At 32.9% G+C, this 27,481-nt stretch overlaps 2 protein-coding genes and 1 long non-coding RNA gene across 3 annotated transcripts; all 3 read right to left on the reverse strand.

The window, feature by feature from the left end:
* Positions 1-2,970: 2,970 nt before the first annotated feature.
* Positions 2,971-3,887, reverse strand: LOC123902602. Its single transcript, XR_006807668.1, has 2 exons — positions 3,760-3,887; positions 2,971-3,465 (listed from the first exon to the last, which is right to left on the reverse strand). It is a non-coding gene; the product is annotated as an uncharacterized LOC123902602 (long non-coding RNA).
* Positions 3,888-12,366: 8,479 nt separating this feature from the next.
* LOC123889988 lies at positions 12,367-17,789 on the reverse strand. The gene is made up of 4 exons (XM_045939527.1): positions 16,577-17,789; positions 16,448-16,469; positions 14,091-16,348; positions 12,367-13,991 (listed from the first exon to the last, which is right to left on the reverse strand). The coding sequence occupies exons 1-4, from the start codon at positions 17,787-17,789 to the stop codon at positions 12,367-12,369; spliced, it is 5,118 nt and encodes a 1,705-aa protein (XP_045795483.1).
* Positions 17,790-25,597: 7,808 nt separating this feature from the next.
* Positions 25,598-27,178, reverse strand: LOC123891099 (late embryogenesis abundant protein D-34-like). The gene is made up of 3 exons (XM_045940916.1): positions 26,483-27,178; positions 26,037-26,191; positions 25,598-25,904 (listed from the first exon to the last, which is right to left on the reverse strand). The coding sequence occupies exons 1-3, from the start codon at positions 27,107-27,109 to the stop codon at positions 25,892-25,894; spliced, it is 795 nt and encodes a 264-aa protein (XP_045796872.1). The 5' UTR covers positions 27,110-27,178; the 3' UTR covers positions 25,598-25,891.
* Between the last annotated feature and the right edge of the window lie 303 nt (positions 27,179-27,481).

Consider the following 27,481-nt stretch of genomic DNA (forward strand, 5'->3'; position numbering starts at 1 on the left):
CGTTGGAGTTGGAGTTGGAATTGGAAAAGTGTGTAGGTTGACAATTTTATTGGAGTTGTTTTTGTGACATAATATGTATATGTTTGATTCAGCGGTGAAAATAATTGATTTTGATGACAGAATTGAGTTAGAAAGAAGTGATTTTGATTAGAAGTGAGTTGAACAGAATTGATTTATATTTGGATACATTAATGTAAAAGTAATTCTCGATATTTAATGTTGTTTGGATAAATTGAACCAAAATTACTTTTTGATGCATAATTACCAAATTAGGTTTTAATGCGTTTTTTCATAAAAAAAAAAACAATTACTAAAATTACTCAGTTATAATATTTTAATAATTCTTATTAAATTTTGTTACGTTTGTGTTAGGAATTTTCAATTTTTCTTAATAATCTATATACTACAACGAATGTAAAAGAAAATTTCTTTTTTAAGAAGCTACCAATTATTATCCAAAATGCATATTAGATTTTTTTTAAAGGATATTGTATTATTGTTTTTTCTAATATTGCAAACACACACAAAAATATACAATGGGCATTTGGACTTTGGAGCCCATTGCTGCTTTTCTTTTTTGACCCGCAAATTGAGCCCATCGTATATCTTGCCTAACCTTGGAATGCTACCGTAGCAAACACCCAAATTTGCAGCAAGAAGAAGCAGTGTCAATGGATCTCTACGATTCTTGCCATAGCAACTCTAATATGGAAGAAAACCAACATCACAACAAAACAGTTATAATTTTGTCAACAAAAAAAAGAGAGTAAACAATCATAAAAGGGAAAAATAGAGACATTTATGTCCTTAAAATTGGAATCGCGTTTGACAAACGTAGAAGCTTGGATTTCTAGCTTCGACTAAACTCGCGTTTGCACTGTCACATACTCGCTTTTGGATTTTGTCCAAACACCATAGAAAATGAAAAAGTTGTGTTTTGAGAGAGACGCGCGTTTGGAAGGGAAAAACACTCGAACAAACATAAGCTATGATGATTAGAGATTGGGTGACAAGCAAGAAGATTGGATTTCAATTGATTTTAAGTAGTTTTTTTATTTTTTTAATTTTTTTTTATAATAAAACACAAATTAATTAAAATAAACTCTTTTAGTTTTTTAAATTTAATTAAATAGATCTACATCCTACGTGACATAGTCTAGTCAATGCACGGTCATTAAAAACTCTTAATGTGACACTGCCACATCATCTACCATTAAAGCTATTTGACAGCCGAGATTAAAAATGGATGGAAAATTTTTGAAGGATTAAAAATCGTTAAAAACCTTTAAAGGAACTAAAACTGAAAGTTAAAATATTTATAAGAATTTAAAATATATTTAAGCTTAAAAAAATACCACATGTAAGTTAATTTGAGGGTTTAGGGAGTTATATGAATGGTCCAATCAAACTTATGGTGGGGGTGTGGTTTGCTTAGAGTTTAGTTAATGGATGAAACATTTAGCTCCATTTTCATAGGGTATCCAGTGACAAGCAATATTATAGTTACCAATCATTTAGAATTTTTTAGAATTTAGTTAATGGACGAAACATTTTGCTCTATTTTCCACACATCATCTAGTGATAATTATTCAAAGTAACCTTGAAAATTGCATCAACTCATATTTGAAGCAGTAAATAATCTTATGGTTATTGGAGGAGTGCTCAATTAATTTAATTAACTATTTGAATTCAATATCTTGATTAAATTATTGAAGAATTTAATTAATAGATAAAAGTGATCCTTAAATAGGTTGAGTTGAGCGACAGTCCAAAACACATTTTTTATAGGAGCACCAAAATTATTATTTTTATTTCTAAATAATGTAAGTATTAAAAATAAAATATTATATTATTTAAATTTATGTTTTTTACTACATATTATTTCAATTATATAAAACAATACAAACTATTTCTATTACTCTTGATCTTGACGGTGAAGTTTTATTTGAAGAACCAAAAGTCCCTTATCTTTTAAAACTGAAGAAAAGATAAATGATAAACTTGAAACTTTTAAAACATAAGTGATCAACTTGAAACATAAAATAAACATAAGGGACCAAAAGTGTAATTAAGCCAAATGAAATTTTAGTTTCTATTATTGTTGCATCAGCTGAAATTTTTTTTTTTAAAATTAAATTTGTCAACATCCTATTCGAGATCTACTGTTTCTTTTGGTCAAGTAGCCTAGTGGCTAAAATTTTACCTTTTAAGGTGAATAAGTTGGAGTATCAGAGTTCAAACCCTGGTTCTTGCATATTATATGTAATGTCTCTACCAACTGGGTTATGCTCACCAACACTTTAAGATCTACTATGTCACAAGATAGATTAAAAAAAATAGTGATTTTGATGTAAAATAATTTAGAGATTAATTAGTTTTAATAGATTTTATACAAAAGTGGAATTTATTTTGTGTTTGTTTATTATAGTTTTATTTTATTTTAATTTTTTAGTAAGAGTCACTAAAATAATTTTTAGTTTGTTTGGATACGACATGTAAAAATGATTTTTTTATTACAAAATAAATTTCACCTTTCAACATTTATTTTCTCTCTCCTCTAGAAAAATCTATTATTCGAGAAACTACTTAATATCTCCATTTAAAATATGTATGCATTTATCCTTTATATACTCTTAGAAATAAAATTTTGAACTCATTTTGTGCGGATGAGCTTTCTTTAATGTTCGAAATAGGTCTGAAAAATCATTCAAAATTAATACATGTTGACTCAACAACAAAGACAAAATTGTGTTATATATATATATATATATATATATATATATATATATATATATATATATATAAAATAAATTCAGGACTAAACATAAAAATTCTCCATTTTACAGGGAAGAAATATATATTTAATAGTAAATTATTTAGAAGAATCTATAGCATAAAATTTAACTTTATCTTTTTTTCAATGATTTTTTAATTCCATACTAAATATAGAAACATAATAAATAATTAATCTACATAATTAGATATTATATTTATTTATTAAAATATATTATTATAATTATACAGTAGTGACATTGTTTGTGAAATCTTCTATGAGCAAATGAAGATATGAATCTTTGCATGATGATGATATAATAATACAACTTTGAGTTTGTCATAAAAAATGTACTAGTAAAGGTTAGAGAAACATATAAATTTTGAAGTTTTCTTTACAAAATTTTTGAAGAAAATTATTAAAGTACAAAATACAAATAAAATTATTTGATTAAACGGTTTGATCCCCCGCAACTCTGATCGGGAGGAGGCTGAAATCACTTGATGCCAGAACTGACCCCCGAATCAGATTCAACTGATAATGAAAGCCAAAAAATAAAAAAGCTAACATAATTAATTTTAAACCTAATTAATACGGTAACCTCGATATATCACAAATACTATTAATGCACTTCACAATTATTGGATGAGGTGCCTCTGGACAATCATCGTTAGTTTTGCAAGGCACGTCAGCTGCATTGTCAAATAAGGAAAAGAGAATGTTACTAAAATGTGATATAATATTGTGCATTAGATAAATGAATAATGCTAGCAACACACTCTTTAACAAACACACTCCAACACACTCTTTTTTATTGGTTGAAATTCACTTGGGTCCTATAAAGAGATGTGGACCCATATAACTTTTATGGGACCCATATAAATTTTAACCAATAAAGAGAGTGTGTGTTAGAGCGTGTTTGTTAAAGAGTGTGTTGCTAGCACTCCTCTTAGATAAATTTGAAAATGATGTGAAAAATGACATACTCTTATAAGTTGCAACAAGAATTAGAGAGAGAAAGATGATCAAAGCATATACAAATATGAGAATTTGAGGCATATTTTCTCTGTTTTTCTCGTAATAATTAGAATGATTTTGATCGCTTTATAAGTAAAATATTCAAGCTTTGTTAACTTAAATTAAATAGTTTTTAGCTTTTAGGAGTTGCAAGAAGTCATTTATAAAATTTGAATTAATGTCAAATATGTATCCAATCAATATGTCCCGTGTATCCCTCTTTAGTTCACTTATTTAACCTTAGTAAATATCTTACATAAATTTTTAGATGATCATCAAAAGTTCTTTATTTTTTTTATTAGACTGCATTATATGTTTATTATTTATATTTTAGCCTTTCGTAATAGATAGGAGAAAATTTCGAAAGACAAACAACAATAATAAATGATGTAAAAAAATTAGTTGCATATAAATAACGCATTGAAGATGTGACAACACATATATTTATCAATTATAGTAATTGTCCGTAAAAACGAGTCACTACAAATTTTAATTTGATTTTGAACATGAAATCGAATTCAAGAGTCGATTACAAGTAGGTAAAGTGTTATCATCCTAAACCCTCCGTTAGAAACATTTACCTTATAATAATTAGTTGTATAAAATTTATAATATTTTTAACACTATATATAATACCCAAAAAGAAATAATGGACATAAATAATAAATTATTTATGTTTTTGTAAAAAAATAATAATATTTATGTTGTATATATGTTGTTTCTAGGAATACTTAATAGTAGATGCTCTAAGCTAAGTCTGAGAGTGTGTGAGTATGTAGAACGTGGTGGTTAACCAAATGATTGTAGGTGCCTATGTTTATCCCTCCTACTTAAATCATATGGTGAGAATATCTCATAAGAGCGGGGAGCAGTTGGCTTCGCTCTCTCCTTCATACGCGGCCCACATGGTCTATTTCCCCGGACCCCTTAAATCGTGACCCGGTCCATCTCTATCCCATGGGCTGACTACTCAGCGCTAAGATATTAGTCCTCCAGGCATATTGAACCTCTCGTCTTTTGGGCGAGTTAAGCCCAAATAGAGATTATGATCTAGCCCAATCCACAACCCCAAGCACGAAGCCCAGAATGGGGTGTGGTGCTTTCACGAAGGCGTGGGCTTACGAAACCCCCTTTCTAATTGAGGGATGTAATCCTCTGCATCTATCCATTTCCCAAGGGACTTATATCAATCCCTTTCAACTAGAGCTGTCAAAACGGGCGGCCCGGCCAACTACGGGCCGGCCCGGTGGGGCTTCAGGCTTCGTCGGGCCGGGCTAAAAAACCCAAATAAAAAACGGACTACCAAAATTAGTGCCTGAGCCCGGCCCGGTACGGGTTGTCGGGCTTTCGGGCCGGCCCGATTTTTTATTTTACATCTAATGCTCAAACTCAACCATATAAATATGATTAATAATTCTCGTGCGCCGTATTTTTACTCATCCGCTATCTACGAGTTTCTCGCACGCCCTATTTTTACTCATCCACTACCTACGAGTTTCTCGCGTCCTATTTTTACGCATACGCTACTTACGAGTTTCTCACGCGTCATATTTTTACTCATCCGCTACCTACGAGTTTCTCGCGCGCCCTATTTTTACTCATCCGCTACGTACGAGTTTCTCGCGCGTCCTACTTTTACTCATCCGCTACCTACGAGTTTCTTGGGTGCCCTATTTTTACTCATATGCTACTTAAGTAGCGGATGATGTTTTATAATTTATATTACAAACTAAGTTCAAATCATCTAAAACAAATTATTTATATTTATTTTTAATTTTACTTTTTTCGGGCCATTCGGGCTAGCCCATATTTTAATCGGGCTTTGTCGGGCCGGGCTAAAAAGTCCAGAAATAATCCGGGCTAGAATTTTCAAGGCCCGAGTCCGAAAAAAATCGAGCTAGGCGGGCTGGCCCATTTGGGCTAGCCCATTTTGACAGCTCTACTTTCAACCTTCCTTCGTTTTATTATAAAGAAGGAATAACCATCTCTATAATAAATAAATATTTAACTAAATAATATTTTTTATTAATAGCGTACCAAATATAACGTACCCGTATCGATTATATGCAGGGACGTAACCAGGTAGTGAAGAAAAGGGGCAGCCACCACCCCATCATACATATAGTAGTAGTATACTATCCTATGTAACATATATATTGCCTGCCCTATTATTAAAAAAAAAAATAGTAGTCTGCCACCCTTCTTGTTTTTTTTTTTTATAAGTAAAAATTGAATTATAAGGAGTACAAGGGGTATCCAACCCTTACAATTCTTATAGCAACCATTACATGCTAATAATGCATTTTAAAGGATCCTTACACCAATCTGAAAAAACACGAGAAGACTTACTAGCTATTTTACCTATAAACCAAAACCATGAAATATAAATAATCTTGTCTTCTAAGGCTTTCCAATTAATAGCTTCTCCTCTAAAAACCACATTGTTACATGCACACCATATACACCAAGTGGTGGCAAACCAAATAACGTGACGAGCTTTTTCAAATTTCTTATTTTTCAATAAAGCTCCAAAAGAGGAAAATTTTTTCCACCCGTCATCAAAAGAGATGAAATCCACATTCATCCATTTAAAAATCCGCTTCCACAACTTTTGAGAAAAAGAGCAATTAAAGAGCACATGAGATAATTCCTCTTGTTCTTCAAAACAAAAAATGCAACATAGCTCATGTGGATTAACAAGGATAAATTTTCTTGCCAAGACCATTCGAGTTGGAAGTCTTGATAATAATAACCTCCATCCAAAAATGCTTACTTTGAATGGAACATCATTTAACCATAATTGTTGTAAAGCTTTCACTACATTTTCATCAATAGCCACAACAACTTCGCGAGAGTGAAGGAACTCGTAAGTTGAATTCACCGAAAAAAATACCTGATTGAGTAAGCCCCCATCGTCTGCTATCTGCGTCATTGCTCACATTAGTCATGAACCACACATCATTCTCAATACCCCCAATCTTCAAAATATCACGCCACCACAAAGATTGACCTTTGACATTGCTAAGATTAGAGTGCAAAAAATTATCAGCCAAGCTCCCATATCTATGCTCTAATAGTTTGGTCCATAAGGTATTATGTGTAGGATATTTTATATGTAATTTATTTTTTAAGTTTAAGAATCATTATTTTTAATTATTAATAATAATGCACGTTTCATAATTGGTTATTCAAGTTAGCCGTTTCTATTTCATTGGTTGTATTACTCATTAATCCATATTAATAAGATTTATTGGTTGGCAAGTGAATGCAAGAGGTATCCTAGAAATTCCTATTATATAAGGGACACGATGGTTGAAATGATATAGAATGAATAAGGTAGACAACAAGAGTTATATCAGAAAAATATAATAACACTACAAGTTCTCTTGAGCATCCAAAAACTAGTTCTATGAGACCTTGCTAATTCACGTGCAGTGCTAGCAAGAAGTGACTGTTGTATCCTGGAGGGTATTAGCTATGAGACCAACTGCACCGGGTAACTTACCTGTGGTGGCGAAATACTCTTAAGCCTAGTGCATTTGCACGCCTCAGTCAAATCGATAAGTTCTTCTCATTCTATATTTTATTTTATTATAAGTCTATTTATCTGTAAAATTAATTTCTCTTATTTTATTATTTGAAATAATTCTATGTCATAATATTTTTCCAACAATCTTAAGAGTAATTCTTTGGCATAGAATTATTACTAATTTTATTATTGATTTGGTAATTGAATTATTTGTTGATGAAAAGGAGAAACTCTAATTTGAGAAATAAGGTAGATTGATACCGAAGGAAAGCAATTTTGAAGTTGCTCACTTCACGGCTAAATTGGAAGCTAGACATGGTTTGAGTATAGTTATAAAATATTGTTCATTATAAAGCCTACCAAAGAAACTGGAGCATGGTGATCGAATTTTGTGTAAGTTTTACATTCTTCTCACTTTGTAAGCATTCACAAGGAGTCAGGTACATATATATTCTAACCTTAAAATTTGGCACGTCTGGATTTTTGTGTTGAATTTGTGAACATGTTAAATTTATCTTATAATTGAAAATGATAATTTTGATTAGTTCTTTTTAGGATGAAAATATTGTGCTTTCCCTTGTGATTTGATTCTTTTATTAAAGCAAATTATTGTATTGTCATTGTTTGGAGAAATACTTTTTGTGGACGAAAATTTTGTTTTAAGGAAATTTTACTTTAGTCAATCGTCACTATTTTTGACTGAATAATTTTTGTTCCTATGATGCTTAAATACTTTGAGGCTATGATTGTAATTAACTTGATTATGGAAAAAAAAAACTTGTATTCTAAGTGTGGGGATTTTATATTGAGTTTTAGTATCATGTTAAATTAGTTAGAGGTTATGGTTTATAATCTCATTGAATTTTGAATTTGGTATACATGTAACCTATGAATTGAAGTTGATATTTGTGCATGTATGAGAACAATAACTTGAGAAATGTATACTAGTTAGGCATGAATGAAGGGAATTAGATAAACGAATTCAGATCATACATATGGTGATGTTAATTTTCTTTTAACTCTAATAACCAAAGCAAATATGTATGTGTTGTGTGGTATTTTCTTAGACGCCATGAATCATAGACTAAATAAATTGATGTGAAGTTGTTGTATATCTCTACACTTTGATTTTTATACTCGGTGGTTAACATTTTGTTGTGTTAATTAAACAGTTCAATATTGACATTGTTCACTAATTGATATTCAAGTGATGCAGTAATATTTGTTGCCACCGAAACATGTAAATTTGTAGATTAGTGTTGGAAGCAAATTAAGAAGATATTTTAATGAGAAATTTCATGACCTGAATATGTGATAGAAAAGATGTCGTTTAGAAATATTCTAAGTAGACTTGAATATGATTGTGACTCATGAAATATTTGAGAAATACCATAAACTATAATATGGTATATTGTGGATTATCCATTGTATTGAAATAATACAATGATGTTTATTGAAATTTATTGATATGAAAAATATTTGTGTGAATTAATTTCTCCAATGTGGGGGTTTGTCGCTTGGAATTCTTTCAAGTAGACTTGGATAAATAATTCTCTTGGAAAATTAATTCTACCAAATCTGGGGGTGTTGTCACTTGGAAATTCTCAAGTAGACTGGTACCAATAAATCTAAATATAGATTGAATTTCTCCTTTTGTGAGAATATTGTTGCTTAGAATTTATCTAAGTAAACCTATGATAATATATCATGGATGTATATTCGAAAATAAATGAGATACTGACTAAGAGACGTCTTAGTCAATGTATAATTTTGTGAAACAGCTGTTAAGTGATATATATAAAGGATCCTGAGATAATCCCACTGAGCAAGAAAGCAGTGGATGATATATACATCGAGGGGGATAGATTTATGTCCAATACAAAAATTGAAAGTGATGGTAACCCAACATAGATTGTGAAAATTCGCAAGGCTATGTTCATATGGGTAAGAACAAGTCACTTGTCAATTTGAGAAGACGCTATCCAATTTCTATTTGAGTTCATCCCTATGGTGTAGTATGGTGTAGGATAGTGTATACTACAACGATGGAGGTTGAGTTTTTCTCTTAATGAATCTATAGCTCATGAATGAGTGGTGTGCTTGACTGTGGTGTACACTTGATAGATTCACCTATATGAGTGTTGAGGTGGGGCCGCCTCCATGAAAGCTTGGGCAGACTTTCTAGAGGCACTCACGAAATCCAGGAATAGGTGCAAAGCCAAAATGCACCACACCGCGTTGAACAACTTTGGACGAAAGATCAATGTGAGTGATGAAGTCACTGTTTCACATGCGGAATGAGGTTCATAGAGGTCATAATCTCACCGACATTCTAGTGGATCAAATTTCATTTGCTCTATGTGCTAGTTCATAGTCCAAAAGACACTAGTGCTTATGCGTTGATTTTTCACGCTCTTGGGAACACTTAAAAACTTAAAATCTAAAACTTTAAAATAAAGTGTGGGGGATTGTAGGATATTTTATATGTAATTTATTTTTTAAGTTTAAGAATCATTATTTTTAATTATTAATAATAATGCACGTTTCATAATTGGTTATTCAAGTTAGCGGTTTCTATTTCATTCGTTGTATTACTCATTAATCCATATTAATAAGATTTATTGGTTGGCATGTGAATGCAAGAGGTATCCTAGAAATTCCTATTATATAAGGGACACGATGGTTGAAATGATATAGAATGAATAAGGTAGACAACAACAGTTATATCAGAAAAATATAATAACACTACAAGTTCCCTTGAGCATCCAGAAAGTAGTTCTATGAGACCTTGCTAATTCACGTGCAGTGCTAGCAAGAAGTGACTGTTGTATCCTGAAGGGTATTAGCTATGAGACCAACTGCACCGGGTAACTTACCTGTAGTGGCGAAATACTCTTAAGCCCAGTGCATTTGCACGCCTCAGTCAAATCGATAAGTTCTTATCATTCTATATTTTATTTTATTATAAGTCTATTTATCTGTAAAATTAATTTCTCTTATTTTATTATTTGAAATAATTCTATGTCATAATATTTTTCCAACATTATGATCACACAAACCTCTCCACTTCCATTTACAAAGTAAAGCTTGCTTGAAATAATTTAGATTCTTTATACCCAAACCACCTTTATCTTTTAGGAGGCAAATTGTGTCCCAACTAACCCAACAAATCTTCTTAATATCAGAACATGCCACCCTTCTTGTTGGTTCACTCAATCTTTTATAAAGATATACAAGTGTGCTTATAAAATAATAATATTTGTTAACTATTTTAATTTAAATCTCGTGAACTTAACTCAGTTGGTAGAACATTGCTTATATATGTAGGACGTCGAGGTTTAAATTTCGTTCATCCCACTTAACCACTAGACTACTTGAATTTTTTTTTCTTAATATAACCACTAACTAGTAAAGTAAATAAGTAACTACTTAGGCACTAGACTACTTTACCAAACACTTTAATTTCATTCTACTAGATTTTCTAAGCATGATTATTTTAATATGTTATAATCTAAGAAAAACACGGATACTCTTTAGATCAGACGTGCCCTCGTGTCCGATACCGACACAACACTGACACTTATAATTACATTGAATTATTTTATTTAGTCAAATTATTTTTGGTGTCGATATGTCAGTGTTCGTGTCTGGTTCGATATCTGTATTTTTTTATAGGTTATAATATATAGCTCTATCTTTTTAAAAAATATTTTTAAATAATGTTGTGTTTATGTACCAAAAAAAAATAGTGTCGTGCTTAAAAATATTAAACCGTAGAAATTAGTTATGGTTGTTATTTATCAAGTGTTATATTTTTGCCACCCTCGATGATTTTTTCTAGTTCCGTCCCTGATTATAAGTATACCCCTAACATACTGAATACTTTGAAGGCCGCGTATCCGAATGCGTACCACTTACAGAAGTGAATTGCGAAACTATGTCGCAAACATTGTTGCTAACCCCATCACATGACTACGATTGAACCTTTTCACGGAATAATAGAGGAATTATAGGGCATATCCGTGCACCTATCTCCTGACTTGCTAGCTTTGCTGGACCAAGCTCAAACGCTTGGAAGACTTCTGTCTGCTGATGCTCCTTTTATTAACTATGTTTGGGAAACTAGTCACACCCTCAGTACTACCCTATCTTCTATAAGAGACTATTCCTCCTCCCTCAAGGAAGATGTGACAATGTTATCTACAAACCTCTCAATCTCCACAGAGGAAGAATTTGCCATTAGCGTCAAAATTTACCGCTTGGAGAATGAACTTTCCTTACTCAAGAAAAGGAAAAGAGAAATAAAGGGAAATATTTTTGCCGATGTGTTGAAGGTACTGATGGCCTTGAAGATAGAAGAAATAAACTTGGCTTAGGGTTGGAGAAGGATGTTGAAGACTTGGAGGTTGTATATTGAAAGAAGGTGTGCTTACTAAGCACTTGCTCGATGTTTTTAGGTGCCTGTTTCCTTATGAGCTATAAATATGCTTTTAATTTTAGGCTTAGTATATTTTCTTTGTAAGCACTATGTTCTGTTTTGGTGTAATGATATATAACGTTGTAAGCACTACATGCGCTTTTTCTATAATGAAAGATAATTTTAATTTATGAATTTTTACTTCAGCTAACATTGCTTGCTGTAATATCCCGATATTTTAATATGTCCTATTTATTTATTTATTTTGTTAAATCAATTTGGCATGATAATTATTAATATGTATTCTTATCATAATTAAATACTTTGATAAGTTTTTACTTTCTAAAAACGATGTATTTTCATTAATTAAGTCATGGTATATTTTATGAGTTATTCTATAGTACATGTTTTATATTATGGATTTTTATCCTATTTTATTTTAATCTAATTATTAGTGAATTTTTATTTTCCAAAAATGGAGAGCATGGCATCATAGTAATTCATCGACATCCCAACTATGTTGGCACCTCAATGCACTACCACTCCTCTACCATATCACCAAAAGTATTATTAGAATGAAAAAACAAAAGAAAGGGCGGGGGGGCATAAACCAAACCCACCAAAACAAGATTAGCGAAAGCGATAATTAGACAAACCAACTCTATCTCTAAAGAAACTCTCTCTAGAGCAACTTGGTAATTGATCCCACCAGACTAACCCATTAACAAAAAAACCCGCATTAGCTAATCTGTCTGCACAAGTATTTCCTTCTCTATAAATATGAGAAAATCTAAAACGAAAATTTCTAACGATATGAAGACAATTTTTCCATTTAACCTTCAGCTTCCAAGGGACCACATTCACATTAGTGAAAGCTTGAACTAAGAGGATAGAGTCACATTCAAGCCAAAGACAGGTCCATCCTTTAGCAGAAGCAAATTCAATAGCATAAATTGCAGCGCAAATTTCAGCATAAAGAGAGGTTGCAACATCAATGTTAGCCGAAAATGCACCTAAAAAAGTACCAAGATGGTCTCTAAAGATGCCACCACAAGAAGAAATACCTGGAGAACCTCTAGAGGCTCCATCAGTATTGCACTTCACCCAAAAACTAGAAGGCATGATCCAATTGACTTGTTTAATAGATGGCGGAGGGGGAGGATGACAATCAACACCAAAATGCTTGAGGATAGAAAATTCTTTTATAGATGAGTACATGTGACCTTTGGAATAATGAGCTGCTTGATGAATAAGACTTTTCACATAGATCAGATCACGAGAAAAATAGGGATAAATATCATTAAATCTGACATTGTTCCTGCATTTCCAGACCTTCCACAAAATATTGACAATGGCTGCAATAATGAGATCATGTAATTGAGGACTCCAACCTTTGTTACATATGCCAAGAAGGGAATCAAAATTTGAGAGATCAAGAGGCATGCCTAGCAAAGAAGATAACCAGTTCCAATACTGCATTATAAAGGGGCAGCGCAAGAACAAATGAGTAACAGTTTCGTAACTACTTCCACAAAGACTGCAATAAGAAACAATCGTGAGGCCTCTTTTGATCAAGTTATCATCAGTGGCAATAACATTGTGCATAATTCTCCAAGCAACTAAAGATCTAGAAGGAGGAATAAAAAGTTTCCAGATGAACTTGGTCCAACCTAAACATTGAGGGGGCTGCATACCACAAGAATATGCAAGTTTAAAAGTCAATTCTCCAGAGATAGAATCTTCCCAAACTAATTCGTCTGGTTCCGGTATGGATGGGAGAGAAAGAGCATGAATATCGCAAGTAATAATAGGAAATTGTTGTTTAAAAATTTCAGGTAAAGCCCAAACTTGATTATGAACGACTTCTGCAACTTTGACATTCACCAGATGCAAAATAGGATTAGGAAGTGGCTCCAAAATTAAGTCTTTTAATTTGTAACCAAGCCAATTATCATTCCAAAATGAAGTAGATAAACCGTTACCAATTTGCCAAATACTATGATCACGAACCAAATGTAAAACATGTTTCAAACTTGACCAAATAGATGATGAAATCGCATGATTGATGGGACTAGAATTACGAAAAAATCTGCTTTTAAGAGTGATAGCCCATTGTTTGTCAGATTTAATCAAGTCCCAACAAAGTTTAAGGCAACCAGCTTTGTTCATGTCTTTTAGTTTTCTCAACCCAAGACCACCAGCTGAAGTAGGAGTACAAACTCTGTCCCAAGATAGAGTGACCAATTTCTTCTTATCTACACTACCAGATCAAATAAAATTTCTAATACAACGATCCATCTGCTTAATCAAACCTTTAGGCCAGGAATAGACCTTGAAGCTATAAGTCAACATGCCATGAATCACAGAATTAACAAGTTGAACTCTTCCCATCATAGACAAAGAATGACCCTTCCAAGAAGCTAGTTTAGATTTGACTCTATCTGCTAAAGCCTGAAGATGAATGTTTTTAGGCTTCCCTTTAAAGATAGGAACTCCAAGATAGTCAAAAGGCAATGAACCCAAAGAAAATCCAAGAGTATTGGACAAAGTATTTAATCTGGTAGGACTAATAGAGCCTCCATAAAGTTTGCTCTTATGAGGACTAACCCTCTGGCCCGAGTTAGCACCATATTCTTCCAACAAATCATGAATGTTTCTAGCATTTTTTTTAGTAGCTTTACAAAAAATCATCAAGTCATCAGCAAAAAAAGAGTGGCTAGGAAGAATAGTTCTACCTGAAGTAATGCAACTTAACTTGTTATCATCCACAAGAAGAGAAAGATGTCTGCTCAACACTTCTTTTGCAATACAAAAAAGAAGAGGGGATAAAGGATCCCCTTGTCTGACTCCTCTAGAACAGCCGAAAAAGCCAACAGTTTTACCATTAACCAAGAGAGACAATTTTGCAGAATGAAGAATAGTGGAAATCCAAGAACAAAATTTATGATTAAAGCCAAAAGCCTGTAGTACTTTGAGAAGGAAACTCCAATCTAAAGTATCAAAAGCCTTTTTAATATCTATTTTCATAGCCATATTACCCCCGAAAGATTTTTTGTCCAACATGTTAATGGCCTCGGAGGCTATACAAATGCATTCATAAATATGTCTTCCTTGTACAAACCCTCTTTGATGTTCTGAAACAATTTTAGGAGCAAGCACCGCAAGTCTGTCCGCCAAAATTTTTGTAATAATTTTGAATTGAAAATTTGCCACCGCGATTGGTCTAAAATTTTCAATAGTATCCGCACCTGGAAATTTAGGAACAAGAGCCACATGACTAGAATTCAGATTGGGTAAAATCCAACCTTGACTGAAGAATTGAGTGACCGAGTCCACAACATCACTGCCAACAATATCCCAATAATTTTGAAAAAAACATCCCCCAAAACCATCAGGGCCGGGTGAAGAAGAACCATCCATAGTAAAAACAGCTTGTTTAACTTCTTCAAAAGAAGGAATTTTGGTCATCATATCATTATCTGCAATAGTTATAAGATGAGGTATAGTGCGCTCAATAATATCAGTAGGAGCACAATTATTGTTACTAGCAAATAATTCTTTGTAAAAATTTAACACATGATCTTCAATATCATTAATGTCTTCAATGTAATTATCCCCTGCCTTGAGTCTAATCATTCTATTTGATATATGCCTTATTTTAGTGAGCTTATGAAAATAACCAGTGTTTCTATCCCCCTCAACAAACCACTTGGACCTTGACTTATCTCTCCAAAAATGTTCTTGCACTCTTAAAGCATCATTCAGACTAACTTGAGCAAGTTTTTCTTCATCACCTAAAGCATCCGTGTATCCAGAATCATTAATAATTTGTTGAATAGAATCAACCTTAGCAACAACATTTGACACTTTGGTGTTCACATCACCAAAAACATCTTTATTCCAAGATTTAAGAATAGGTTTCAAAGATTTCAATTTTGCTTGCAAAATAAACATTGGACAACCAACAACATCTTTTTTCCAATGCTCAGATATAACACGCTTACAATCATCATGAGACATCCACATACTTTGAAACTTAAATGAAGATGGAAAAGTTTGAACATCAGAATCAAAATTAAAAAGAAGAGGGTGATGATCAGATTGAACCTTAGGAAGAGTACAAGAGACAAAATTCCAAGTGTCAATCCACATAGAGTTGCAAATGACTCTATCCAAACGAAGAGCAGCATAAGCAGGACCTCTCCTAGCATTGGCCCAAGTGAACTGGTTACCGAGAGTATTAAGATGAATAAGATGATTAGAATTGGTCCAATTAGAGAATTCATCACAAGAAGTTTTATTAGGTAGACATCTGCCATATTTTTCATGAGCACCTAAAACAACATTAAAATCACCAATCATGCACCAAGGGCCAACAAAACGAGATTGAAGGGAATTAAGCTCCGACCATAGTTCTCTCCTATTCACATGGGAGGTACTAGCATAGATTGCAGCAATATAACATGTTTGTTGATCAAAAGTAAGAGAGAAAGCCACGTGTTGTTCTGACAACTGAAGCACCAAGGGATCAAAATTGAGGTCACAAAACCCCCAAAGATTAGGAATACCGTGTCTTCTAAAGTTTAGAGAAAATCTTTTAAGATTAAGAGGTCTAAAAAAATCACCAGGAAATTGAGCATAAGATATCATAGGTTCAGATATAAAAATAATATTCGGTTTATGCTTTAAGCATAAATTTTTTAAAACTAACCTTGTGTCAAGGTTTCCAATGCCTCTGGCATTCCAATAGAGAATCTTCATAAAGAATTAAGTTGGCTACCCGTCCTAGACCGGGTGTGTAAATCAGGTTTAGGAGTATATTTTTTATTTTTACCCCTACCTTTCTTTGAGGTGACAACAGTGTATTCCCCTCCTTCATCATGTGAATCGTCAACTTCATCTGCCCATGATGATGGATTCTTATCTAAGTGGCGGTCTTTCTCATGAACAACTGGAATGTCACTTGTTTGCTCTACTATCCGAGGATTCAGAATTTCATGATGTTGTGCATGATCCACAGTGACATCCACATTTTTGTCATTTTCTGCATGCTTCACAATCATGTCAGCATGATTATCATTATCTGCACGCATCTCCTTATTCATTATAGGTTCTACAAAAGTGTCTTTCACCACTTCCGCATTCTCTTGATCAGATTCGGGATGTAAAGATTCATAATCAGAGACTTCTTCATTTATTTTCTCATTGTCCTGGACAGGTTCATTGTTCTTATTTTTCTGCTTCGGGACAAATTTTGGATTAGGTTTGTTAGGAACAACCTTCTCCACACTTTTCTTTTGGTCCTTTGCCTTGTTGTTAATGTTTCTACACTTGTCAATAGAATGGCCAATGCAGCAACAATGTTCACAAAAATATGGCAAGTTTTCATAATCTATGTCAACAAAGAAGGCATAGCCTTCCCTTTCTACAAGAATCTGATAATGCAGCTCCTCAGCAAGATTAACATCAACCAAAATGCGCGCAAAGTGACCCATGGTGCGCTGTTTAGTTGCTTCATCCAAAGAAAGAGGTGTACCTATGCCAGATGCAATGGAAAAAAGAGTCGTAGGCATCCAATATTCTTGTGGCAAACCATAAATACGAATCCAAATTTGAGCATTAGTAACCTTCAAGTTTTCAGGTTTAAAGTCACTGGACCAAGCAGACAGACGCAACAAACCCGGCTTAAGATTCCATGTTCCGATGCTCCAAACCCGATTGAGGTCTTCACAATTTTGAAAATAAAACTCATAAAAGCCCTTTCCCAACGGAGTGATTTGCCATTTATTTACCGGAGCCCAAGCTTTGGTGAGCTTCTCGCGAATATCATGTAAACGCAAAGGCTTATCTCCCTTAGCCATGATCAAACGGCCATGGAGATTGTTCTTGCATCTATCCAAACCCGCTTTGTAAGAATCCTCCGGTATTTTAATAGATAACCTCTTTCCTTTTAAGCACGGTTTAGAGAAGTTACCTACCGGAACGTCGCAAACATTCTTGAGCAAACGATTTCCGTTGAGGTGAAAGAACAGGAGCAGGCACAGCAGTGTCATGGGGACGATCAGAGGACACATTGGCAGCAAGAATTGACCAAGGAAGGTCCCTGGAACGATGATAGATGCTAGCAGCCATTGACACACAGTCAGGAGTCGAACTCTGTTACAAGCGTGAAGAGAAACTGACCAATCCTTGCAAAGCTCAATCTAGGAAAACCTAGAGAGCCTTGACACGATTGATTCTCTAACACAATTACAGAACAAAGAAAACCCCAATTGATTCACAATAACAAAAGAACGCAGAAGCCAGAAACGTGAAGCGAAGAAAATCACAGATCGACAAACGAGAGAGAAAGAAGAATCGACAGTAACCAATCAGGAAGCGACGGAGATCGTGGTGGCTGGACAGTATAAGAACGGCGATGGCTGAAGAACTCGTTCCGGCAGAGACAACGCAAACTAAATCGCAAACCAGAACATCCTTCACCGTTAGCCGTTCAAGCAACCGTCGAAGTTAATGACTCAGAACACCAACTGGAACGGCGGTGGTCGTGGTGACTGGACGGTATAAAGGCAGCGAAGGCTTAGGCGAGACTCGGCGGCAGAGACATCGCAAAACCCTTTTCCTGGTTCAGCCGCAATTTTCAATCATTAAATTTATCACTAAGCCATATGAATTAATTTTTTTATTAGTGAATAATATAGTGAGAAATATCAAAAGACATAGGAATTTATGTTGAGAATGTATTTAACTAAGTGGAGAACTTAAATAATGTTTGCAACCTTTGATTTCTATGACCATTCATCCCTCCATTATCCTATTCACGCCATGACTAGTGGAAGAATTAAAGAATTTAACTCTCATACATCAATCCTCTTGATTATCCCTAGTTCCATGTGTTCTTTCATCTCCTCATCAAGCTATATATATTGCCATACAATCAATATTGAGCTACACCTTAATCTTTAGTTACCTTGCAAATAAGAAATATCACATATCTCTCTCTGATGTCTCTCATAGCTGCCAAACACGTTTATGAAGCATGGAATGGAAGTATTAAAAATTTCTATTTGGAGGAAGGTTGATATCTGGCTTTTCAGCTTGATGCGGGTCATAGCTCCGATTGCTATCCTTTGTGTTTTATTTGCAACTAGGCATTTTCGGTCATAGCTCCGATGGTCATAGCGTCGAAATGAACTTTGGAGTGAGATATATCTCGTGTACCTTGTAGCTGCGAATTTAGGCCTAGAGTATTGTGCTTGGAAGGAAATCGGCCAAGGTAAGGGCTTTTTCCCCATACACTCATGCACATAGGGTTTATGTTATAGATTAATAATGGAATATTTAACCGTTAAGAAGGAATGAAAATAGAAGGAATGAAAGAACTATTTTTATAACAACTCTATGCTATTTCATTACATTCCGAGTATGTGTGTGTGGCTGATTGTATATGTAATTCTATGATTGATGTGTTTTGTGGTTGATTGTGGATATGAGTATTTGGTTGGTTTTTGATAAAATGAATATATGGTGTGGTTTAAAAGAGAAAATTTATTTTGATTTGATCTGGTGGAAGTAGTGATGATTTTAAAAGAAAGTTTATATATTAAGTGCCAAATGGGGCGATTTAATATTTGTGTATATTAAAGTGTGTATATGAAGCATAGCATGACATATAGTTGAGTCATAGGTGCCAAATGGGGCGATTTGTTATTATGTGCCAAATGGGGCGAATACGCTACTTGGGGCGTAAAATTCCAAGTGCCAAATGGGGTGAATACGCTACTTGGGGCGTTAAATTCCAAATGCCAAATGGGGCGATTTGTGCCAAATGGGGCGAATACGCTACTTGGGGCGTTAAATTCCAAGTGCCAAATGGGGCGATATCCGAATCATGGTCTAGTTGCATTTCATGCATCATTAGTTTGTATAAATTGTTATTAAAAAGAGTTTCTTGCATCGATTTTATTTTATTACTTTTTATGGCCGAGTATTTTATTCTTAGTTTATAACATTTACCTTCCGTTCGGCATGATTCAATTTGAATATGGAAATTGACCCTTACATTAAATATGGTTGTAGGTACCAAAGGTGAAATATGAGGTGATGTGTTGCTTGTACGTGCCCGGGGCTAAACAAATTTGGGTTTTATAAATTTGTAATTTAAATGAAAAATTCTTTTATTGTACAAAGATTATTTACAGGCTTAAGTAATTATTATTCTATATATAAAAAAAAAATATATTCACACCTTTTTAAAGAAACAAAGTATTTTTATGAGTAAATTCTTTATAGAAAAATATGGGTTGTTACAATTGGTATCAGAGCAATAATTCTCGGACAAACATTTTTTGGTGGGAGCGATTTTGTGTGTATGCCTTGATTGATGTGTGAATTTTTTTTGGTTAACTTTGTTATGGTTGGTGATTCTTTGTTTGATTATTGGAAGTTGATTTCTTGACATTCGTGTTTTTGTTTAAGGATGACTTTGTTAGAAAATATATTTCATTTGTGAACTTCTTATGGAATAATTTTGTAGCTTATTACTTAAGAAAGGAAAAAAAAAAAAATTTATAAAGCTTTTGAGTCCGCCGTGTTGAATTGTATAATTATGTGTTTCCACAATGGTATTTGGTATTTGGTGTCTATGTTTTAGTAGCAATGGTATATTCATAATTTTAAGAAAGATGTTTTTTTAAAATATATTGTAATATTGTTTGTCTGTTTTGAAATTTTTATAGGTATTTTTTTGTTTTTTTTTTTGTTTTTAAGCTTTGTATAATGTATATATGCTTGATTAATGAAGTAAATTGGATTTAGTAATCCAGCCTTGATTTTGTAAATAAAATGCATGACTTTATTGTGCGTAAGTTCTGAAGTTGTTCCTAGTGGCATCATTGTAATTTGACTTGTGCAATTTGAAAGTTGATTTGTTTCACTCGTTATTCCATGATTATCATGTCTTCTTTAAATAAACTTAAAACTCTTTAGCTATTATATATATGATCCTTACTATTAGTTGGTCTTGTTGTGAATGATTAGTAGTGTGTTTTTTATTATATAATTGTGTAAGTTTTATTTTTATTAATTGTTTAAAAGGGATAGTTTTATGATCGATACAAAATACATTTTCTTTCTCGAATTTTCTTTTGAGTAATTTTTGTAAACTTTTATTTAAAAGGAATGGTGTTATGTTGAACCGCACATTAGAAATTATTTGGCTGAGTGAAATAATTGATGACTAATTTTGTGGTACTTACTTTGAAAAAGAAAAAAAAATGTTATGATGATTTTCTATTGAGTAAATTCTTAGAGAATATTTATTTGGACACATAATTTCTATAAAAATAATTTTAACATAGTTTGACTTATGGATATTTTTGGTTCTATAAAAAAAAAAAAGGTTGGGTCAAAAAAAAAATAGTGGTGTTCAAAAATTATTTTATTCATAATTTATCTATGGTCATTTTGAATTTTAAACTCATATTTTATTAGTAGAAAAGAGACGATTTTTATAGTGTATTATGGGGTATGAAATTCTTATTTGATTTTTGGCGTTGATTCCATTTTATGAATAGAAAAATATGATTGCTAAGTTTGAGAAGAATATGGTAATTAACGAGCATGTTATTATTAAGTAATTGTCTAAATTTTCTTTAAAAATGTTTCCTTCTTGTTTATGAATTTTGTGGTTATTTTTAGATCATGTAAATTAAATAGTGTTTTCTTTATAAAATATATAAAAGCAATTTGATCAAACGAAAGAAACTATTTTTATGAGATAGGTAAATGACTAATTTTACGAGGAAATGATTTTTAAAATAAAAATGTTGTAATCATAATTTGTGAATTAGAGATTATATTGGTGACGATTAATGACCTTATGATTTTTGTATGATTAGTATTTTATTTCGTTTTTATGACGTTGTTTTCACTATTATAATTTGTCTTGTTGCTATCTGTCACTAAAACTTATAAGTTGTTGATGTTTGTCACTAAAAGTCTTTGATTGTGCAATCTGTTTATTGCTGACTGTCATTATAGCACGTCTTCTGAATGTTTAGTTTTCTGTTGTCTATAACTAAATCCATTTCGTGTATATTTTGTTTTTAGATCCTGTCACTAAAGCTATTTTCTGCAAAACTGTTGTTATTGATGAAAAAAAAATTATAAAAGAAGAAATTGTTAATATTTTTTTACCTTATTATTTTATAGGTGTTGCATTCTTATGTTATTATATATGTAATAGGATTCTCTATTCTAGTGATTTTGTCGCAAAAGTAATTTATTTTATGAAAATTATTAAAAATAAATTTGTATGTCGTTAAGCCAATTAAAATAATTTCTTTCTTTACTAAAATAAATTTTGGATAAATAGATCGGAAGAAGTATAGCATGTATAAATAAATGTTAAGTATTGTTGATGGATTTTATTGTAAGTGAGCTTCGAGGAAAAGACTTGGTGTCTAAAATGTGGTATACATGTTTTGTGTTTGTGTGCATATTGTTTATTATTGTGTTGTTGATTTTTTTATTTTTTATTTAATTGTTGATATCACATTATTAGTTGCAAGTTAATGTGAGTTTTGGAACCACGGAAATAAGACTAGACTGTAGTAATCTTTTATGACTCAATTTAATTGTAGTACGTAGGTAACTAGTCTTTTCATCCTCAAGAGATAGTGCGTCCTCCACACATCACTCAAACCTTGTTTGAGATGTCTCTTTTCGACTAATCTTTTCTATAGGCAAATACTTGAAATCATGAGCTTAGTTGCGGTAAGTTATATCATTATGCGAGAAGCGTGAATGAAGAGTGTGACTGCTATCGGAAACTCGGAAAATGCTAAGAGCAAGTTGTAACGAATGAGATAACCCTTGAGAGTAGGATGGTCTAGACTACCATTATGATTGCTGGCTCACTATTGACAAATTGGGGAACTGATCACCCTCAATCTATTGTTAATAGTAGAAGGGATCATGGTGACTGGAATGGACCAACCTCACCAATTGTTAGAGCATGCAGAGTCAATGCGACGTTTTTGTGCTAAGGGGTGGGTGACCGATTTTCTGATCTATCGAATCTTCTAAGACACGATTTGATTTAAGTATTTAGCTTTAGTTTTCCTTCCTTTCCTGACCTATTGCCTTCCTTCGTTACTCGATTTTATGATGTGGCTTATTTTTGGATATAAACTGTTTTAAACTATTTTTACTTCATACTTTTGGAGCAATTTTATTATACTAGAATTTTTTTCGAAATAAAGTGTAAAGTGTTATTTTTTTTTTCAAGGAATATATTGTCTTGAACGTGTTTTACTTTATTTATATTAGACTATTTTACTGGAATTTGTTAATAAATTATTTTACCTTTGCAAATTATTTTGGGATTTATGTTATTGATTTATATTTAACATCAGAGTGCGCAGCGGGAGCATCATACTTCATGTTTTAATTCATTCCTAGACCTTTTATCTTTTTATTATCTAATTGAAAGAGTGTCTTATTTAATTTTTATCTTTCAAGAATATTATCAACGGTGAATTTAAATAAAAGGCTTAAATGATTTTATTTTTTATTTTTTATTTTATTTTTATTTTTATTTTTTTGCAAATCCTACTTCTATATTTTGCTAATGTCTAGTTTCGGGGACGAAACTAATTTTTGGTGGGTAGAATATAAGAACCGAGAATTTTATTTTATATGTAGATAAGTATTTTACTTTATTTACAAGTTAGAATATTTTAACTTCAATTTCATAAAGTGATTTTCTTACGCTATGAATTTACTTAATGAGGAAAACCAATTTAACCTATCTTTTCGGTTTTCTAGTTTCGAGGGCGAAACTATTTTAAGGGGGTAATAATGTAATATCCCGATATTTTAATATGTCCTATTTATTTATTTATTTATTTTGTTAAATCAATTTGGCATGATAATTATTAACATGTATTCTTATCATAATTAAATACTTTGATAAGTTTTTACTTTCTAAAAACGATGTATTTTCATTAATTAAGTCATGGTATATTTTATGAGTTATTCTATAGTACATGTTTTATATTATGGATTTTTATCCTATTTTATTTTAATCTAATTATTAGTGAATAATATAGTGAGAAATATCAAAAGACATAGGAATTTATGTTGAGAATGTATTTAACTAAGTGGAGAACTTAAATAATGTTTGCAACCTTTGATTTCTATGACCATTCATCCCTCCATTATCCTATTCACGCCATGACTAGTGGAAAAATTAAAGAATTTAACTCTCATACATCAATCCTCTTGATTATCCCTAGTTCCATGTGTTCTTTCATCTCCTCATCAAGCTATATATATTGCTATACAATCAATATTGAGCTACACCTTAATCTTTAGTTACCTTGCAAATAAGAAATATCACATATCTCTCTCTGATGTCTCTCATAGCTGCCAAACACGTTTATGAAGCATGGAATGGAAGTATTAAAAATTTCTATTTGGAGGAAGGTTGATATCTGGCTTTTCAGCTTGATGCTGGTCATAGCTCCGATTGCTATCCTTTGTGTTTTATTTGCAACTAGGCATTTTCGGTCATAGCTCCGATGGTCATAGCGTCGAAATGAACTTTGGAGTGAGATATATCTCGTGTACCTTGTAGCTGCGAATTTAGGCCTAGAGTATTGTGCTTGGAAGGAAATCGGCCAAGGTAAGGGCTTTTTCCCCATACACTCATGCACATAGGGTTTATGTTATAGATTAATAATGGAATATTTAACCGTTAAGAAGGAATGAAAATAGAAGGAATGAAAGAACTATTTTTATAACAACTCTATGCTATTTCATTACATTCCGAGTATGTGTGTGTGGCTGATTGTATATGTAATTCTATGATTGATGTGTTTTGTGGTTGATTGTGGATATGAGTATTTGGTTGGTTTTTGATAAAATGAATATATGGTGTGGTTTAAAAGAGAAAATTTATTTTGATTTGATCTGGTGGAAGTAGTGATGATTTTAAAAGAAAGTTTATATATTAAGTGCCAAATGGGGCGATTTAATATTTGTGTATATTAAAGTGTGTATATGAAGCATAGCATGACATATAGTTGAGTCATAGGTGCCAAATGGGGCGATTTGTTATTATGTGTCAAATGGAGCGAATACGCTACTTGGGGCGTAAAATTCCAAGTGCTAAATGGGGTGAATACGCTACTTGGGGCGTTAAATTCCAAATGCCAAATGGGGCGATTTGTGCCAAATGGGGCGAATACGCTATTTGGGGCGTTAAATTCCAAGTGCCAAATGAGGCGATATCCGGATCATGGTCTAGTTGCATTTCATGCATCATTAGTTTGTATAAATTGTTATTAAAAAGAGTTTCTTGCATCGATTTTATTTTATTACTTTTTATGGCCGAGTATTTTATTCTTAGTTTATAACATTTACCTTCCGTTCGACATGATTCAATTTGGATAAGGAAATTGACCCTTACATTAAATATGGTTGTAGGTACCAAAGGTGAAATATGAGGTGATGTGTTGCTTGTACGTGCGCGGGGCTAAACAAATTTGGGTTTTATAAATTTGTAATTTAAATGAAAAATTCTTTTATTGTACAAAGATTAAGTAATTATTATTCTATATATATATAAAAAAAATATATTCACACCTTTTTAAAGAAAGGAAGTATTTTTATGAGTAAATTCTTTATAGAAAAATATGGGTTGTTACACTTGCTCTTATATATATACCTTGCTCCTCAAGCGTTGAGCTTGATGCCTAACTCACATTAGAGGAGATCTAATAGTCGCCTCTGAATGAAACTTTGTGTTTCATTGGCCAGTCCAGAAAAACCAGTGGCCAAAAATATATGCTTCAAATTATATAAAGTTCTTTCTTTGATTCATTTAAGGTAAGAACATTGGTTCAAGTACACACACAAACTAAAGATGTATATATGGTGGAACAAACCATTCTTTACTAAAAGAGACTACAAAAGGAAAGGTAGCTTTTTTTTATAAGTACAAGTAAAACATAGTGGTACTAGGACTAATGTAGTTTCACAAACAACACTTAGACAAAAAAAACACAGCCTAAAGTCTTCATTGATTTGTTTAGACTCCATGATCTATCTGTGGCCTCAAAAACTTGGAATTTCCATCTCCAAGTATATATCACGCACTCTTCCTGCACATAATTGCAAAAATTTAGTCATTACTATATAAAGACAAATATTAGCAAATATTAGGACCATTGTTTTGGGAAGGAGGTACGTAGTAGTAACAAATATTATGAAACATTATAAATAAAAACACTAACCTGTTTTGGTTGAGTGTGGCTGCTGTTGCCATAGTTGCAGCTACACCACCCGGTGTAGTTCTCATGTCGGGTTTGTTTCTAAGCTCGGCTCCTATTACTCCCTCCGCATCCTGTCGCGTCACAGCCTTGTCCCCTCCCAGTTTCTCTCTTGCACCCTCCATTCAAACCATGGAACATAACCATATGTCAGTCATATACAATAATATATAGTTGCCATATATATGTACAAATTTATTTTCACACTGGACTCGGAACAACCATACAAACATTACACCATAAGTTCTAAATCCTAGAGGCATTAGATTTATGGGTCTTTTCTTAGACATAACTCCTTATGTGATAAAATGAAATGTGATTTAACATATTTATCAATAGTGAAAAATATTAGACAAAGGCTATAAATAGAGTTGCAAATGTTTGTGATATATTATTAATTAAGAAGTTACCGATACGACATCAGCCAATGTTGTCTTCTGAAAAGCAGGCATAGTTCTAGTATTCTTAGTGGCTGCCGACTGAGCTATGGCGCCCAACCCACCAGGCTCAGTATGATTCTTTCCAGTAGCTCTCATTTCAGCAGCCTGTATAGCAGCAGCATCACTCTGATCCAACGGCTTATCACCAGCTGGAGTTAAACCCGAAGCTTCAAGAGCTTCTCCAATTGTTATAGCCTCAGGGTCCAAAACCAAACCAGGATCATTCATAGGCACATCAGGTTCAACAAACTGTCCAACAATTTCTGACCCAACCGATTCAGTGATCATTCTGTTTCCACCCACTTTTGTTTCAAAGACAGCCACTCCTTGGTTTTTGGCTATGTCTGACATGTCGTCGCGGTTTACAAGACCGACGGCGGCGTTTACTGCGGCTGCTGATTGCATGACGGAGGCAGGGCTGCCTTTTTGGGTTTGTCCTAAAGCTTGATTCTCTGTTGCTTGCATTAGAGCTGCATCTCTTGGTTTGATTGGTTGTGATGCTAATTCTCCCGAGACATTGAAAACGTCACCGTATTTGATTGGTTCTTGCTTGGGGAATTGCTCTTCTTTTGGTCTTTGTGGCTGTTCTTGACTCATGGTTCTGCAATTTAGTCTCTCTGGAAATACTCTTTGGGTATATTGGTTTAATTTGAATGAAATTGTGTAACTTGTATTATATTTTGAACTTTGAGTTTATACTATATATACAGAGTACAGTACCATAGAATAAAATAGAAGATATGGTGATGAATAAGGGGGTTTTTACACTTGTCACCGAGGAATAGATGTTCCATGTTTGAAGTTACAGGTGGCATTGAAGCACCGAAATGCATGACACATGGAAGACCAATGTTCTATATCCATTCCAGAACGTGAATTATAAGGTTTTTTCTAAAATTGAGGACCGATCAATGAGAACAAACTATATGTAAATTCATATATGCAAATTCAAAAATTTGTTACAAGTTT

Source organism: Trifolium pratense, linkage group LG1, assembly GCF_020283565.1.
Source record: "Trifolium pratense cultivar HEN17-A07 linkage group LG1, ARS_RC_1.1, whole genome shotgun sequence".
NCBI classification, from domain to species: Eukaryota; Viridiplantae; Streptophyta; class Magnoliopsida; order Fabales; family Fabaceae; genus Trifolium; species Trifolium pratense.

Bases quoted from the DNA above. Each gene is read 5' to 3' on its own strand.
- LOC123891099 (XM_045940916.1), bottom strand. From the start codon at position 27,109: ATGAGTCAAGAACAGCCACAAAGACCAAAAGAAGAGCAATTCCCCAAG. The intron at 26,192-26,482 runs GTAACTTCTTAA...GTTTGAATGGAG, and splicing joins CATTGGCTGATGTCGTATCG to GGTGCAAGAGAGAAACTGGG.
- LOC123889988 (XM_045939527.1), bottom strand. From the start codon at position 17,789: ATGACACTGCTGTGCCTGCTCCTGTTCTTTCACCTCAACGGAAATCGT. The intron at 16,349-16,447 runs GTTAGTTTTAAA...TGATTTTTTTAG, and splicing joins ATTGGAAACCTTGACACAAG to ACCTCTTAATCTTAAAAGAT. The intron at 13,992-14,090 runs GCATGTTGACTT...CTGGTAGTGTAG, and splicing joins TGTTAATTCTGTGATTCATG to ATAAGAAGAAATTGGTCACT.